This window comes from Apodemus sylvaticus, chromosome 10 (genome assembly GCF_947179515.1).
Source record: "Apodemus sylvaticus chromosome 10, mApoSyl1.1, whole genome shotgun sequence".
NCBI lineage: Eukaryota > Metazoa > Chordata > Mammalia > Rodentia > Muridae > Apodemus > Apodemus sylvaticus.
Genome location: NC_067481.1, coordinates 64802536 through 64817665, shown reverse-complemented (window position 1 = coordinate 64817665; position 15130 = coordinate 64802536). Strand labels below are relative to the sequence as shown.

General features: G+C 44.3%; 1 protein-coding gene across 1 annotated transcript; it reads right to left on the bottom strand.

Moving 5' to 3' along the window:
* Positions 1-2006: 2006 nt before the first annotated feature.
* On the bottom strand, positions 2007-3055 carry LOC127694774 (olfactory receptor 2B11). The gene has a single exon (XM_052196445.1). It carries the CDS (start codon positions 3053-3055, stop codon positions 2099-2101), a length of 957 nt encoding a protein of 318 aa, XP_052052405.1. The 3' UTR covers positions 2007-2098.
* Between the last annotated feature and the right edge of the window lie 12075 nt (positions 3056-15130).

Here is a 15130-nt window from a genome sequence, read left to right as displayed (position 1 = left end):
AGGCGGGGCTTACATGGAGCTTCTGTTACTGTCTCCCCGGTGTGGCTGGTCGGTCTTACAGATGATGAACCTCTTCGTCACTTGGGGTATCTGAGAATATCACTAACTAAAAGTTCCAGGTATTTTACAGCTTTGTCCAGGAAGTGCTAGAGAAGCTTGCACTGAGTTTTAGGGGCCAAGCCAATCACTAAGCACAGCCTTTCAGAAAGTTAAGAGAATTTGAGATACTCAGTTAACGCAGCTGTTTTGGGAAACCCAATTCTTAACACCCAAATGTTTCCTAGAATTAGAGTAATTATATTGATATATGTACTGCCTCTTTGGTGATTCTTATCATGTTAATTTTATTGACTGTGGCTTGGATTTGTCCCATTCTGTGTTACTCTGGGATATAAAGGACTTTGAGCTGCTACACTGTGATAACTCTATGGAAATCCATCAGAACAAGTGCCGTGGTCCTGGACTGGTATGCTCATTATTTTTTACATTTCTTAAATTCTTCAGCTCTAAGATTTGATTCTACACCTTGCCTTCATGGTTAGAAACACTTTCTTAATTTTCCTCTTTTTGCAATTTCCATTCATTTATTGTTAAACTTGCTAGTCTTGATTACATTAATAGCGTTTCTCAAGGCAGTAGGATAGAAACAGTTAAGTATAAAAGGATCTTCAGTGCAGGTGTGTGTGTGTGTGTGTGTACAAATGCAAGGTGCTGAAGGGAAGGCTCATTGGCTTGCTGCTCTTGAAGCTGACTTGAGTTCAATTCCAACTTTAGCTGATCTGATGCCATCTGCTGGCCTCTGCGAGCAACTGCACTTACACACACATATCCCACTCCGTGTGTGTGTGTGTGTGTGTGTGTATAAATATAAAATTATATGTATATAAAAATTAAAATCAAGTAAAATCTCCAAGAATTATCTAAAAAAGAAAACCTAATGCAAACAAATATAAGATGCCTAAAATGGTTCCATTTCACTGAAGGAGGCAGCCAGTAGGATGCCAGAATCTCAGATTCCTTGGCTACCAGAACTCTACAATAACTAGAGGAATTACTGCAACCTTTAATAATTGATTCTTGCATGAATATGAGATTTGCTAATGTATCACACAGCATCACATCAGTATTACACAGTTCTATACTTATAAACACTCAGTGTACCACCAGCATCACAGAAACCTTCTACAAATGTTAGCTTGAATAATCAATCACCTTCAATATTTCTTGTGTGTGGTTCTGGGTAGCAAAGTCAGGCTAGGCAGGAGCTCTAGGCCAAGTTAAACATCGTCAGCTCTTACGTTAGGTTTTATCATTTTAACTGTATTGTATTTGTTGCTGTATTCTCCGCTGGAATATGTCCATCTGGAAGGGGAGAGGGGAGATGCACTTGTTTGAACCCCTGTACCCTAACAGGGACTCACCTAGCCTCCCAGCAGAAAGTTCCCACTCAACGGTGGGAAAACTTTCTATAAAGATAGCTTGAACTGGAGGAAAAAGGAAATCATCAGTGGTTATGAATAGAAGGATGCAGTCATGTCATTCTTGTGACATTTTGGGAAAAAAAAAACCCCACAACATTTATCGATTTTGATCCATGAAGAACAGATGTTTATTATAAGCGAGGTAAGATTGTGTTGAGTTCATATTGTACACATCTGGAGTGACTGTCATGGAAGAAAGGGGCTTAAAAAGACACATGGGAAGCATGAGAGGGAATATAGGAAGAGGAGGAAAACTGGAAGAACCAGGAAATTAGGAATTAAACAGCGTACTGAGCACTTGTGAACACCAAGTTATTTAAGCACTCTCGGAGATAAACGGCTTCTTAGAACTGTGCCCTGAGAATGGAACTTTTGCTCAGATGCGGGATTTTGAGCATCACCACCACATGGAAGGTGAAATGCTTTTTTTTTTCTTTCAAGTCTTTCAACGAACCTACCATTCCAAACATTTCCTGTAGCCCTAGGGGTTGAATTCATTACTTCCCACAGCCAAGTAAGTGCCTTAACATCTCTGAGCTACAACCCTCCCCAGAGTCCTTGCTGGGGATGGGGTGGGCAGGTTCTGCAAGCTGTGTAGGTCTTCCCGGGTTACACTTTCACCTCCTACACAGCCTCCCAGTTCTTGCCAGGAGTCTTCGGAGAGCTCCCTTCACGTCCTTATTCCTCAAGGTGTAGATGAAAGGGTTAAAGGTGGGAGTGATTATAGAATAGAAGAGGGAGATGAACTTGCCCTGCTCTTGGGAGTAACTGGATGGGGGCTGCAGGTACATATAGATAGCGGGCAGGTAGAAGAGAGAGACCACCAGCAGGTGGGAAGAGCAAGTGCCGAAGGCCTTGCGCCGGCCCCGGGAGGACTGGATCTTCATCACTGCCCGAGCAATGAAGCCGTAGGAGAGGAGGATAAGGGCCAGAGGGACCAGCACGAAGAAGGCCACCAGCACAGCCAGTGTAGCATCATTCGCCGTAGTATCAGCACAGGACAGCTTGATCATGGCGGGCACCTCGCAGAAGAAGTTGTTCAGCACCTGCCGGCCACAGAAAGGCAATTGCACGGTCAGGACGACCTGAACGAGGGAGTTGCCAAAGCCGCTGAGCCAGGCCGTAGCCACCAGCTGCCGGCAGAGTGGGCGGTGCATGATGATAGCATACCGGAGTGGCTCACAGATGGCCACGTAGCGGTCCAGAGCCATGGCCGCCAGGACGATGCACTCGGTGCAGCCCAGCCAGTGGAAAATGGCGTACTGCACAGTGCAGCCGCCGTAACTGATGGTCTTGTGGGAGCTGCCCATGTTGAACAGCATCTGAGGGACAGTGGTGGTGGTGTAGCAGAGGTCCAGGAAGGACAAGTGGCTGAGGAAAATGTACATGGGGCTGTGGAGCTGGGGATCCAGCTGGGATACCAGGATGATGGAGATGTTTCCCAGCATAGCCAGAATGTAGGACACCAGGAGGACCACAAAGACTGGGGCCTCCAGCCATGGCCTGTCAGAAATGCCCAGGAGAATGAAGTCCTTTGGGGTGTCCCAGAAGCAGCTTTGGTTGTCACCTCTCATGCTAAGGCGTCTTCTGGAAGCTGTGAAGAGTGAGGAGAGTCTGGGTGAGTGACTGTCACTGGAGAAAATGAGTCGTTTTCTCCCTGTGTCTGCTCTCTTAGACTTCGCCCTGTCTGACCCTCCTTAGACAGGGCGGTCAGGGCAGCAGTGTGCACAGCTCACACCCCTCCTCCTCTGACCTTCACCGAGCCAGTTTCTGTTTAGAAACTTCAATTCCTGCATCTGTTACGGTGGGAGTGGGGAATGAGGCTTGCCCCAGCTGCAGATCTTGGAGAAGACAGAGAGGCTTCTGTGCCAGAGTTCCACACAAACGGAGGTTTCATTCATCTTCAGCCACTACTTCCAAGACTCCCACGGTCACTGGAGTGTTTGACATCTCTGCAGACTCGTTGACAGGAAAGTGTCCATTTTCCGAGGCTTTTTTATTTTGTCTTCTGGAGACAGAGACGGGATAGAGGGAAGAGGTGAACTAACACAGGCAGAAGCAGCTTTCCGAGCGAGCGGAGAGGGGCTCTTCTTGACAAGGACACAGTGAAGCAGCCTTTTCACCGCTGAGGCCGACACCTGGCCTGTCACTGTGAAGACACTGTGAGGCTCTGGCACTGTGAGGCTCTGGCACTGTGAGGCTCTGGCACTGTGAGGCTCTGGCTCACGGGACTGCAGAAGCTCTTGCCCTAGGACTGCTCACCGTGCAGTGCTATCACTCACAGAGACAGTAAAACAGCAGGGTTCCAGGCTCTCTGAATACCTGGAGTAGCCAGGGCACTGGAAACCTTAGCTTCTGATGTGTTACTGATTCCCAATGAGACTTGAGCACACACAATGGTGAGTTCGGGAGAAAGCCCTTAGAATTGTTTGACAAAAGATCAGATGGCTCTGGGATGTTATTTGTTTCGTACTTAGAGTGACCTTTAAATCCCAGGTACAACTTTGCCAAGGAGATATTATCAGTGAGAAAGAGAGAGAGAGAGAGAGAGAGAGAGAGACAGAGAGACAGAGAGAGAGGAGAGAGACAGAGACAGAGAGACAGAGATACACACAGAGAGACACACGCACACAGAGACAAAGAGCACAGCCAGATTGACTCCTGGGTGCCACCACTATCAGGGAACTAATGAGCTGCCATCAGTGATTCATGGGATTGAGGTAGGAGACAAAATGAAATTAGGTCATTAGGAGTTGGCCCCAGTAAGCCTTTGACAGCCTGGAGACCTCAACCATCTGGAAACACTCCGCTCATGACTATCAAAGATGCTCTGTGGATCAAGGCCCCTCTGTGTGCACGAGCTGTGGGAGTCAAGGCTCTCAATCTGGAGGCCTGTGATAATCAGCTAGCTCATGATGGAGCACCGGGGCTAAGGAGAAACGCACCATCTCTGCAGCAGAGGACAGTTACCTTTTCCGTTTCTGCTTCTACTGTTGTCTGTACCTATTTAAACGCGTGGTTCTTGACACCTAGCCAGCTCCTCTCTTAGAGTCCCTATTCGTTAAAGGCTTTTCTCCCTCTTTTTTTTTTCTCTAATAAATAGTGTGGGTTGAAGTGTTCAACTCTTGAGTGCATGGTTTTCATTTTTCATTGTCTGCAAGATATGTTCCCAGGGTTGTGGCAGTTTGCAGTCACAGCTATGACAGCTTGCTGCCTGACCTGCTGCAGGTCATTCAAGAGTTCTGATTTCCCAGTGTTCCCCAGGTGTGCCTTTGAGCTCAGAATGGGATGCACTGCTTTAGGATAAAACTGAAAATCAATCTCACATGTAGGTAATTCTTCTTAATTTTCAATTCGGTACTTTGTGCACACATGGCAATTAATGAAGGTCTCCTTAAGTTAGCCATTGCAGCAAGCACACCTCCTCTAGTTGATATTCCAAAGAACTCGAGTATTATTTGAAAACAACTCAAACTCTAGAGTTTAGATAGATGAGTGCTAATTTCTTCTGCTTTGTATGTAGTTTCAAAACCAATGTTCTTTGCAATAATGTTTTCATGGGGCTTGTGAAACATTCAATTATTGCACGATTCTATCAAAAATTATTACAGGCATTAACTTCAATGAGTAGGATTTTTCTCTAAAGAGCTCTGCAACTCTTTTAACACAGTGAGCTATGAAACCCATGTTTTAAGGTGCACACTGGAGACTGAGGCTAGTCTGCCTTCATGATGGAAGTGGTGGGATCGGTGTCCTTTGGATTCTCCTTGGGGACAAAACAGTTGGACGCCAGGCTGCCACTGACTGCTTTCCAGATCTTTCTTCCCTCCAGTCTCTGTATTTCCTGCCTCTCCTGGAATGCAGCTGTCCAGTCATTGTACCATCTACACATGACCTTTGCTCTCAAGTGCTCTCTGAGGTCCAAGTTCCCTCCCAGGGTGAACACATTATTTCCAAATCTGGCATAGTCACACTAGAGCAGAGTCCTTCTGGACCTATGACTGCAGTTGTAATTTTGGCAGTGTTTCTCCCCTCCTCCCATCCCCTTTCCTGACATTGTGAGCCAACATTTCCAAAACTTCATCTATCAACTGAGCTCCTAACTCCAGTGCTTCCTTCTTCTTAACCCCGTGTTCATGATGGCTCAAAGCATCCACATTGTTGCTGAGGAGGTACTACTCATTTTTGCCTCCAGCCAGAATCGTATGGTATTGATTATATCTCCACAAGGCTGGTAAGGGCTGCCTCATCTTCCTTTCTGTCCAGGGCAATAAGGCCTGTCTAGACCTTGCTGGGCTTGCTGGCCTGCTCTGCATATGGGTCGTTACTCCTCTGCTTTGTAGCCACACACAGAGATGACATCATTTCTACATTCAAATCCTAAGAGCAAAATGACTTCAAGTAATCCAGTATCCCAAGAGACTGGGACCATCTCTTTCAGTGGTTGGAAACATGCTGTGAATGTTTTGATGATGCTACTTGGATGGCTGGGGGAGGCAAGGATACGGACATGCAGATACACTCTTATGACATATACTATCCTTTGTGTGATATACAACCCTCTGGTTGATCTTTTTATTCATCTGTCCATCCATGTATCCATGTATCTATCTACCTATCATCTATCTGTCTATCTATCTATCTATCTATCTATGTAAGTATCTATATCTATCTGTCTGTCTATCTATCTACCTACCTACCTTCCTACCTATCATCCATTTATCTACCTATCATCTGTTTATCTATCTACCTATCATCTGTCTATCTATCTATCTATCTATCTATCTATCTATCTATGTAAGTATCTATATCTGTCTATCTATCTATCTATCTATCTATCTATCTATCTATCTACCTTCCTATCATCTATTTATCTACCTATCATCTATCTCTCTGTTTATCTATCTACCTATCATCTATCTGTCTATCTCTCTATCCTATCTATCTAACCTAACATCTGTCTATCTACCTATCATCTATCTACCCACCATCTATTAAATTATTAGTCTACGTATCTATCCCATCTTATCTTTAAGAACTGCTGTTGAAATGCCCTTGGGACCTGATAGAATTGTGATTTATTCCACCATTCAAGAGAGAAAGGCAAGCTCAGAATTATATTATTAAATATAATTTTAAAGCACCTCCTGAGATGGGCAAAATAATCAGCCATGAGATTTATTTCTTATTAGTCCTTTCTTCAATCTGAAATTTAGTTTAGAATTTTCTCAATCTGGGCAGTCACATCAAGGCTTCAGTTCCTACCTTAGTAAGCAGGTTACACCATGGGAGGCTGAGCCTTGCTGGTAAGGCTGTGGTTGGGAACATTTCCCTTAACTGATGCTAATAGGTGCTCTTTCATGATAAGGATGGATATGCAGGGTTATGACCAGGCTCAATGGCGGTCTTCCCCTTAGAGCTCTGATTAGAGTAAAATTAGGCCATTTCCAACACAATGAGGAAATAAACATACAGTCTCACCATTACTGGTTTAGGTCCGCATCACTCTGGTCAGTGAAACAAAAGCTTCATTCTACAAACCAGGCTCCACCTATAATTTTGTCCAAAAGTAGATGCCACAAAGCCTCCCTGTGGTGCAGACTCTAGTTTGTCTGGAGCCCAGGACTGACCCTTACCTTCCATGGTTCCCCGGCATCTACAGGGGACCTGGCTCGGGGAGGGAGCATTCTTTGTAGCCTGTGCAAGTCTGCACTGGGGAGGCGTATTTAGGAGGACACTCACTGCAAGTGCAGGTGTTCAAGAAAGATGCTGCGGCTGTTTGTTCCATCAAAGCTGCTGAGCCCACATGCTTACCTGGCCCTAGCCTCCAGCAGCTGGAGAGAGGTCATTCTTGGTCTGGAAGTAAGGAGAACTTTTCCTTGCTGCAGATAATCTGGGAAATCCCAGTACCAGCTGTGCTTTCCCCTGGCCACAGGAAGAACAGAATTGCAGCGACCTTGTGCTGTGGGCACTTTGATATGGTGGAGCAGCTTCTACACTTATATAGACAGTTCAGATTATTGCCAAAGCCAGGGCGCTTAGGCAGCGATCCAGCTCACACCACACTCCCCTGTAATTTCACAGGTATTCCCCAGGTTCAACCTGACTTCAACCTCTGCGCTCTTTTTCAGGAAGGTTCTGCTCTTTCTCCCCAGACACGGCATAGAAGTTTGCTTTCCTCTGGCTGGAAAGTTATCCCTGATGTTTTACTTAATTAATGTCTAAGGGATTAGCTGATAATTGTTGCAGTGTGAACTTGTAGTATTTGTAACTAATGGTAGGTCCTGGAAGACCAGAAGGACAGAGAAAATGGAGCAATCATGGGGCACGAAAGGGTTATTTCTTCTTTTCCCCCTCTTCGTCTTCCTTTCCCCACTTTCTTCTTCTTCTTCTTCTTCTTCTTCTTCTTCTTCTTCTTCTTCTTCTTCTTCTTCTTCTTCTTCTTCTTCTTCTTCTTCTTCTTCTTCTTCTTCTTCCTCCTCCTCCTCCTCCTCCTTTCCTCCTCCTCCTCCTCCTCCTCCTCCTCCTCCTCCTCCTCCTCCTCCTCCTCCTCCTCCTCTTTAAGGTTAGAAAGGTGTTCACTGTAAAGTTAGTAGAGGACTGATTTGTGAAGCTGGGGTTCAGGTAGACAACAATCTGGTCTGGCTTTGGCACCAAACTCAATCTCTGGGTCTCTGGACAGGCCACCTGGCTTCACTGTGCCCCATCTCTATCTGTAAAGCATAGGAAATACTGATCTTGCCCCCCAAAGCCTAACACAAGGGAGAAACAGGTCTGTCTGTAACCTACATGGAACAATAACTAGCGTAGAGGAATCCAAGTTCAGATCTGATCCCGAGTGCTAACGTTGTCTGAGCTGCCTGTTCCATTTGAGGAGGACAAATCCTTAGTCACGAGAAGCAAATCATGTGAACTAACACTAGCTATGGAGTGTGAATGGGAGTGTTTTAATCGTAGGGGCCAGAGAGGTGGCTCAGCAGTTAAGAGCATCTGTTGTTCTTGTAGAGGTCCCAAGCTTGACCCCATATCAATATGGTAGTGCACAACTGTATCTCCAGTTTCAGAGGATTTAACACCCTCTTCTGACTCCTCTGACTTCCCTGGTTACTAGACACACATATAGTCCACATACATACATACAGGCAAAACCATAAGATAAAATATGTAAGATATACATAAGATTAAAATCTATAAAATTGTTAATGTATATTTGTGTCTGTTCCCTCCTTTGGTAATTAGGCTGAGGATTGGCCAGTTTTGTCTGTCTTTTCAAAATACTGTCTATTCCTTGTATAGTATTTATGTGCTCACAAATAAGCACTGGGGGAAGCAGGAATTTTAGACACACAAGGCTGTCCCTTTAAAGGGAGAATGTATAACCTGTTATTCACTGAAAAGGTTGGAAGCAGACATGGTTAATAGCTTGGTGATCTCTGTGCTGCTACCTGTGTAGCTGAGACTACACCAGATCCTTCCACAGACCCTTATTGTGAGCTGGCTTTTCTCAGCCAGTCTATAGAACCCATGTTTACAGAAAGTGTCAGATGTGGACAAACTGTGGAAGCCATCTTTATGGAAGGTTCACATGTACTTTACAATGACAGTTAAGGTAGTCACATCTGATCATATTTAGCTTATTCTGTTCCTCAAGGGGACTTATGTAAACTTTATTATACAGACTTGAGTTAATTATTACCAGGAGTGTTTTCACCAACTTGCGTTGTGCTTAAATACGCCTAAAATATACTACTAAGGATCAGAATCCCAAAGTGTGAACCAACACTGGCTATTTAGTTGCGCTGAGCTGACCTGGCTTCTTGTCTTCCACAGATCATTACTCGGCAGGCATGGTGGTCACGGAGCCCACCCACAGTTTGTTACCATGCAGTAACATTTATAAACTGTCTCCAAGGCCCTGAGGTACATCTTCAGGTCACTGATTGAAGATTTCTCTGACTTTTTGGCATGCTCGCTGATAGCTGTAAACTTTCCTGTCTGAAAACCCTTTGCTGCATACCAAGGGTTCTAGTAACTCATGATTCATTTTCAACTGATTACAGGAATGTTTTAAACCTTTCCCCGTGATTTTCTTCAAAGACTGCAAGGCCATTCAAGGATGTAATTCAAGCTCTATGTGTTCATATAGTGCCTGTCATTGCTCTTAATACTAACTTAAGTTTGACTTGTGGTCCAGGTCATTGTCTCTTTCCAAGACAGTCCTTGTGTGCTGAGTGGGAAGAGCATCCTGCAGCTCTTGGTGGAATGCTCTGCAGATAAATGTGTCATCCTTTGACATATGAGACAACTTAAGCTTGAGGGTTTGGGGTAGGTTTGATCAGGACCATCTCTCTATTTCAGTTGCCCACTAGTATTGAAGCTGAGTTTATTTAGACCTGTATGACTAGTGTTTGTTTTATGGAACTGGGTGTGCTAACATTTGAGAATATATGTTGTTCCTCATTGTGTCTAATTGATAGTTTGCAACTTTTAAAAAAAATGTACTGGCTTAAAAAACACTCCTTTGACCAATTCTGGCTTGATCTTTGCCATGTTAGATCAAGACTGGCTATTTCTTCTTGTTGCTGGTCTCTGTTTGCTTGGAATATAATGTTTCCTCCTTTGACATTCAGTCTGCAGTCCTTATGGATTCAGTGTGTCAGCATTAAGGCAGCAGGTAGTTTGACCTATGTCTTCTCCCAGTCAGTTCATGTCCTCACTTTAATTGGAAAGCGTAGACCATTGGCATTTGGATTATTATTGAGAAGAACTTGATGACACCTGTAATTTTATTTATTATTCCGGCAGGCTCATATACTGCTTGTCCTTTTCTTTCTCACATATTTGTGTTAGGGATTTACTGAGTTGGATGCTGTCTGATTCTTCATTAGTTCTCACTATGTTTATTGTTCTCATGAGATGTGTTATTTCATGGTCTCTTGTTCTGGGGCTGCTTTTCTTTCTGCCTTGAGTGCAGGGTTTTTGTTTTGTTTTGTTTTGTCTATCTTCTGCAGTGGTGGCTTGGTGGTCATGACTTGCTTTAGCTGGTACTTATCTTGGAATATTTATTTCTTCATTAACTTAAAATGGTTTCTTTGGTAGGGGCTGGTGATTAGGAGTGCTTGCTGCTCTTCCAGGAGACTTGGGTTGCAATCCCAGCACCCACCTTAAGATGCTCACAAATGCCATAACATTAGTAACAGAGGCTCCAAGGAACCCAATACCTTCTCCTGGCTTCTGCCAGAGCTGCACACATGTGATGAACACAGACACAGACACACAAATACAAGTAAATCTTTTAAAAAGAGAAAGGGAGAGATTGGGAATGAAGAGGGAGCTTGGTGGTTAAGAGAATTTATTGTTCTTCCAGGGAACCTGAATTCAGTTCCTCAGACCCATGCCAAGCAGCTCCCAGCTCCCTGTAATGCCAGCTCCGAGGGATCTGTCTGGCTTCCCCAGGCACCCAAACACATGTGGCTTATACAAGCACACACATGCACATACATTTTTAAAAAACTGAGATACCTTTGATGATACCAAAATTTCATTTGGTAGTATTTACTTTCAGAGCTTGAACTGTACTCTAGCACTTTCCTAGATTTTAGTGTTTCTGTTGCTAGATCTAATGTTATTCTGATGAACATGTCTTTGTAAATGAGTTGGCTATTTTGCTACATTAAAAATAATTTATTTCTATTTTATGTACATTGGTTTTTTGATGGCATATATGTCTATATGAAGGTGTCAGATCCTCTAGGACAGGAGTTACAGTTTTGAGCTGCCCTGTGTGTGCTGGGAATTGAACCCTGGTCCTCTAGAAGAGCAACCAGTGCTCTTAACTGCTGAGCCATCTCTCCAGACCCTTTTTGGGGTATTTTTATCATTTGTCTTCATCAGTGTTCTATTGCTGTGAAGAGACACCATGACCACAGCAACTGTTATAAAACAAAACATTTAGTTGGTGTTGGCCTATAGTTTCAGAGGTTTAGTCCATTATCATCACGGCAGACATGGGGTTGGAGAAGAAGAACATTTCCACCTACAGATCTGCAGACAGCAGGAAGATAGAGCCTCTGGGTCTGGCTTGGGCTTCTGAAACCTCAAAGCCCACCCCCAGTGACACACTTGCTCTAACAAAGCCACACCTATTCCCTCAAGCCACACCTCCTGATTTCTTTCAAGTAATGCCACTCTCTGGTGACTGAGCGGTCACATCTCTGAGCCTATGGGGACCATATTTCACTCTCTGGCCCCCACAGGCCTCTTACCACATCATAATGAAAAATGCATTTTTAGTCCAGCTTCAAAAGCCCCACAGTCTATTATAGTTTCGACACTGTTTAAAAGTCCAAAATTCAAAGTCTCTTCTGAGACTCAAGGCAATCTTCTAACTGTAACCCCTGTAAAATCAAAATCAAAACACAGATCACATACTTCCAACATACAATGGCACATTACCATTCCAAAAGTCAGAGAAGGGAACATGGCAATGAAATACCTGGCCAAAGCAAGACAAAGCAGCGGGCAAACTCCAAATTCTGAATCTCCATTCCTGATGTCAAAGTGCTCTTCAGATCTCCAACCTTTCAACTTTGTTGATTGCAACACTTCCCTCTCTTGGGTTGGTTCTACACTGTGTTGGCAGCAATCCTTGGTGGGTATCCTACAGCTCCCGCCATCTTGGGGTCTCCCAGGCAATCCAGGCTTCACATACACATCTTCATGCAGTAGTCTCTCTGGACTCCATGGCAGGGACACTGCTGACACTCGCCTGGTCTCTCAGTGGCTTTCCTTAACTGCAGATGGAGATTCCAGAATCCCGGTCTTGTATTCTTTTGGATTTGGTTTTTTCAAGACAGGGTTTCTCTGTATAGCCCTGGCTGTCCTGGAACTAACTCTGTAGACCAGGCTGGCCTCAAATTCAGAAATCCACCTGCCTCTGCCTCCCAGAGTGCTGGGATTACAGGCATGTGCCACTACCGCCCAGCTGCGGTCTTGTATTCTTGACTCTAAAGCCAGAACCACATGGCCAAAGCTGCCAAGTTCTGCTGTTTGCTGGGCCTGGAACATGGCTCTGCCGTTCAAAGAGCCAGATGTAGTAGATGACACCAAGGAAACAGTGTCTCCAGACTACGAACTCACAGAGACCATAACAGCATGCACCAGACCTGCACAGGTTCAAACTGAACAAAATCCCAGAACTGATAAAGGAGTGGACACAAAGTCCCACCCCTGACCAAGGTGATATCTGCAATTGATATCTGCTACGAAAAGGAAAATCAGTTTTCTCCAGTGGGTTGTCACTGTGGTAATATTTTTTTTTTGTTTCATTAGTTTTTGTTTGTTTGTTTGTTTTAAGTTTTAGGTTTATTTTTAATTTGAGAGAGAGAGAGAGAGAGAGAGAGAGAGAGAGAATATGAAGTTGGATGAGTAGGTATGGGAGGATCACAGTGGCCCTTAGCCTTCCTAATGCTGAGATGCTATAAACAGTTCCTCATATTGTGGTGACTCCCAACCAGAACATTATTTTATTGTTACTTTATCACTGTAATTTTGGTATTGTTATGAATCATAATGTAAATATCTGTTATATAGGATATCTGATATGCAACCCCTGTGGGAGGGTTGTTTAATTCCCACAAGGGTCCGGACCCACAGGTTGAGAACTACTGAAGTAGCTGGGGGAGGGAAAGGAATACAGGCAAAATATGTTATATAGAAATGATTAAAAAGTCATTTATTAAAGTCCTTACTGCATGCCATCCCACTGTATGCTGGTGATACAAACATGGGAAATACTGAGTCTTGTCCTCAAAAATGAAAACAAAGTCAAAGTCTGAGGTACAGATTCAGTGATGGAAGAGAGTGGGTGTTGGGAAGCCATCTCAGCGGCGTGGGCACACATGATGGCATGGCCTTTCATCCAAGCGTCTTTCTCATTTGATAAGCTGTGAGGAAGGACAGGCATGTTAGTTAGCTGGCATGCTGGCACGCTGAAGGACTGAACTACTTTAGTGGTAGAGACTTAATTCAAGGACTTCTCATAGTGTCTTTGTGGGCTGGGTCTAACTTGGCATGAGGTACTGTGATAATTCAAGTTTGTCAGTTATTCACAGGCTCTCTGTGCCCCTCCTCGGCCCCCAGCCCAGGCATGGTGACTCATAACTTTTTTTTTTTTTTTTTTTTTTTTTTTTTGGTTTTTCGAGACAGGGTTTCTTTGCATAGCCCTGGATGCCCTGGAACTCACTCTGTAGACCAGGCTGGCCTGAAACTCAGAAATCCACCTGCCTCTGCCTCCCAAGTGCTAGAATTAAAGGCGTGCTCCACCACTGCCCAGCCTGACTCATAACTTTTATCCCAGCATTCCAGAGGCAAAACCAAGTAGCTCTGCACGAGGTCTAGGCTAGGCTGATCGGCATAGAGTGAGTCCCAGGACAGCCAGGGCTACATAGAGAGATCTCATCTCTCTCTCCCTTTTTTTGTATAGCATACTTTTATCACAATTTATCTCTCCTCCAGCCCCACCCAGCTCCTCCCTACCACCCAACTTCATGTTTTCTCTCTCTCAAAAATCAAAACAAAAAACCCATCAGCTCAGAAATTCTGAATACCCAAGACACAATTCACATATCAAATGACTCCCAAGAAGAAGGACGGAGAGGTCCCTGATCCTGAAAAGGCTTGTTCCAGCATTGTAGGGGAGCACCAGGACAGAGAAGTAGGAGGGGGTTGATAGGAGAATGGGCGGAGGGAAGAGGGCTTAGGGAACTTATGGGGATGGGGGGACCGGGAAAGGGATTTACATTTGGAATGTAAACAAAGAATATTGAAAATAAAAATCATAATTAAAAAACAAAAAACAAACAAAAAGGATTAAAAAATAACAAAACAATTTAAAAAATCCCACTTTTAACAAAAGGAGCTTAATGTGTTCACTGACTATTCCTTGACATGGGTCCTGCCATGGAGTGTGGTTGACATACCCAGAAACAACCCACTGGAGAAAACTGATTTTCCTTTTCTTAGCAGATATCAATTGCAGATATCTTCTTGGTCAGGGGTGGGACTTTGGGTCCACTCCTTTCTCAGTTCTGGGATTTTGTTCAGTTTGAACCTGTGCAGGTCTCGTGCATGCTGTCACAGTCTCTGTGAGTTCATAGGTGTGTCAGTCCTGCTGTGTCTGGGAGACACTGTTTCTTAGTGTTGTCTACCACATCTGGCTCTTTCCATCCTCCTGCCTCCTTTTCTGCATAGATTCCTGAGGCTTGAGGGGAGGGGCTTGATGAAGACATCCCATTCAGAGCTGAGTGCCCTAGTCTCTCACTGTCACACTCTCCGCCTGTGTGTCTCTGTGCTAATTCCCATTTACTGTAAGAAGCTTCTCTGAGGATGGCTGAGCAGTGGGAATCTATGGGGAAAAGCAGCATGTCATTAGGAGTCATTTTAACAGTCACTGCTGTTTCTTTAGCAAAATAATAGTAGCAGGTTTTCCCTTAGGAGCCCATGACCTATCTAGTATTGGGTTCTTGGCCTATAAGCAGTGTCAGATATGGACTCCATCTCTGGAGTGCAGCTCAAATACAGTTTTAAAAGCGGTTGCTTACTACCACAACATTTATGCCATGGTTGTAGTACTAAATGTTGCAGGTAGG

Coding starts and splice junctions, on each gene's coding strand:
- LOC127694774 (XM_052196445.1), bottom strand. CDS start 3,055: ATGAGAGGTGACAACCAAAGCTGCTTCTGGGACACCCCAAAGGACTTC.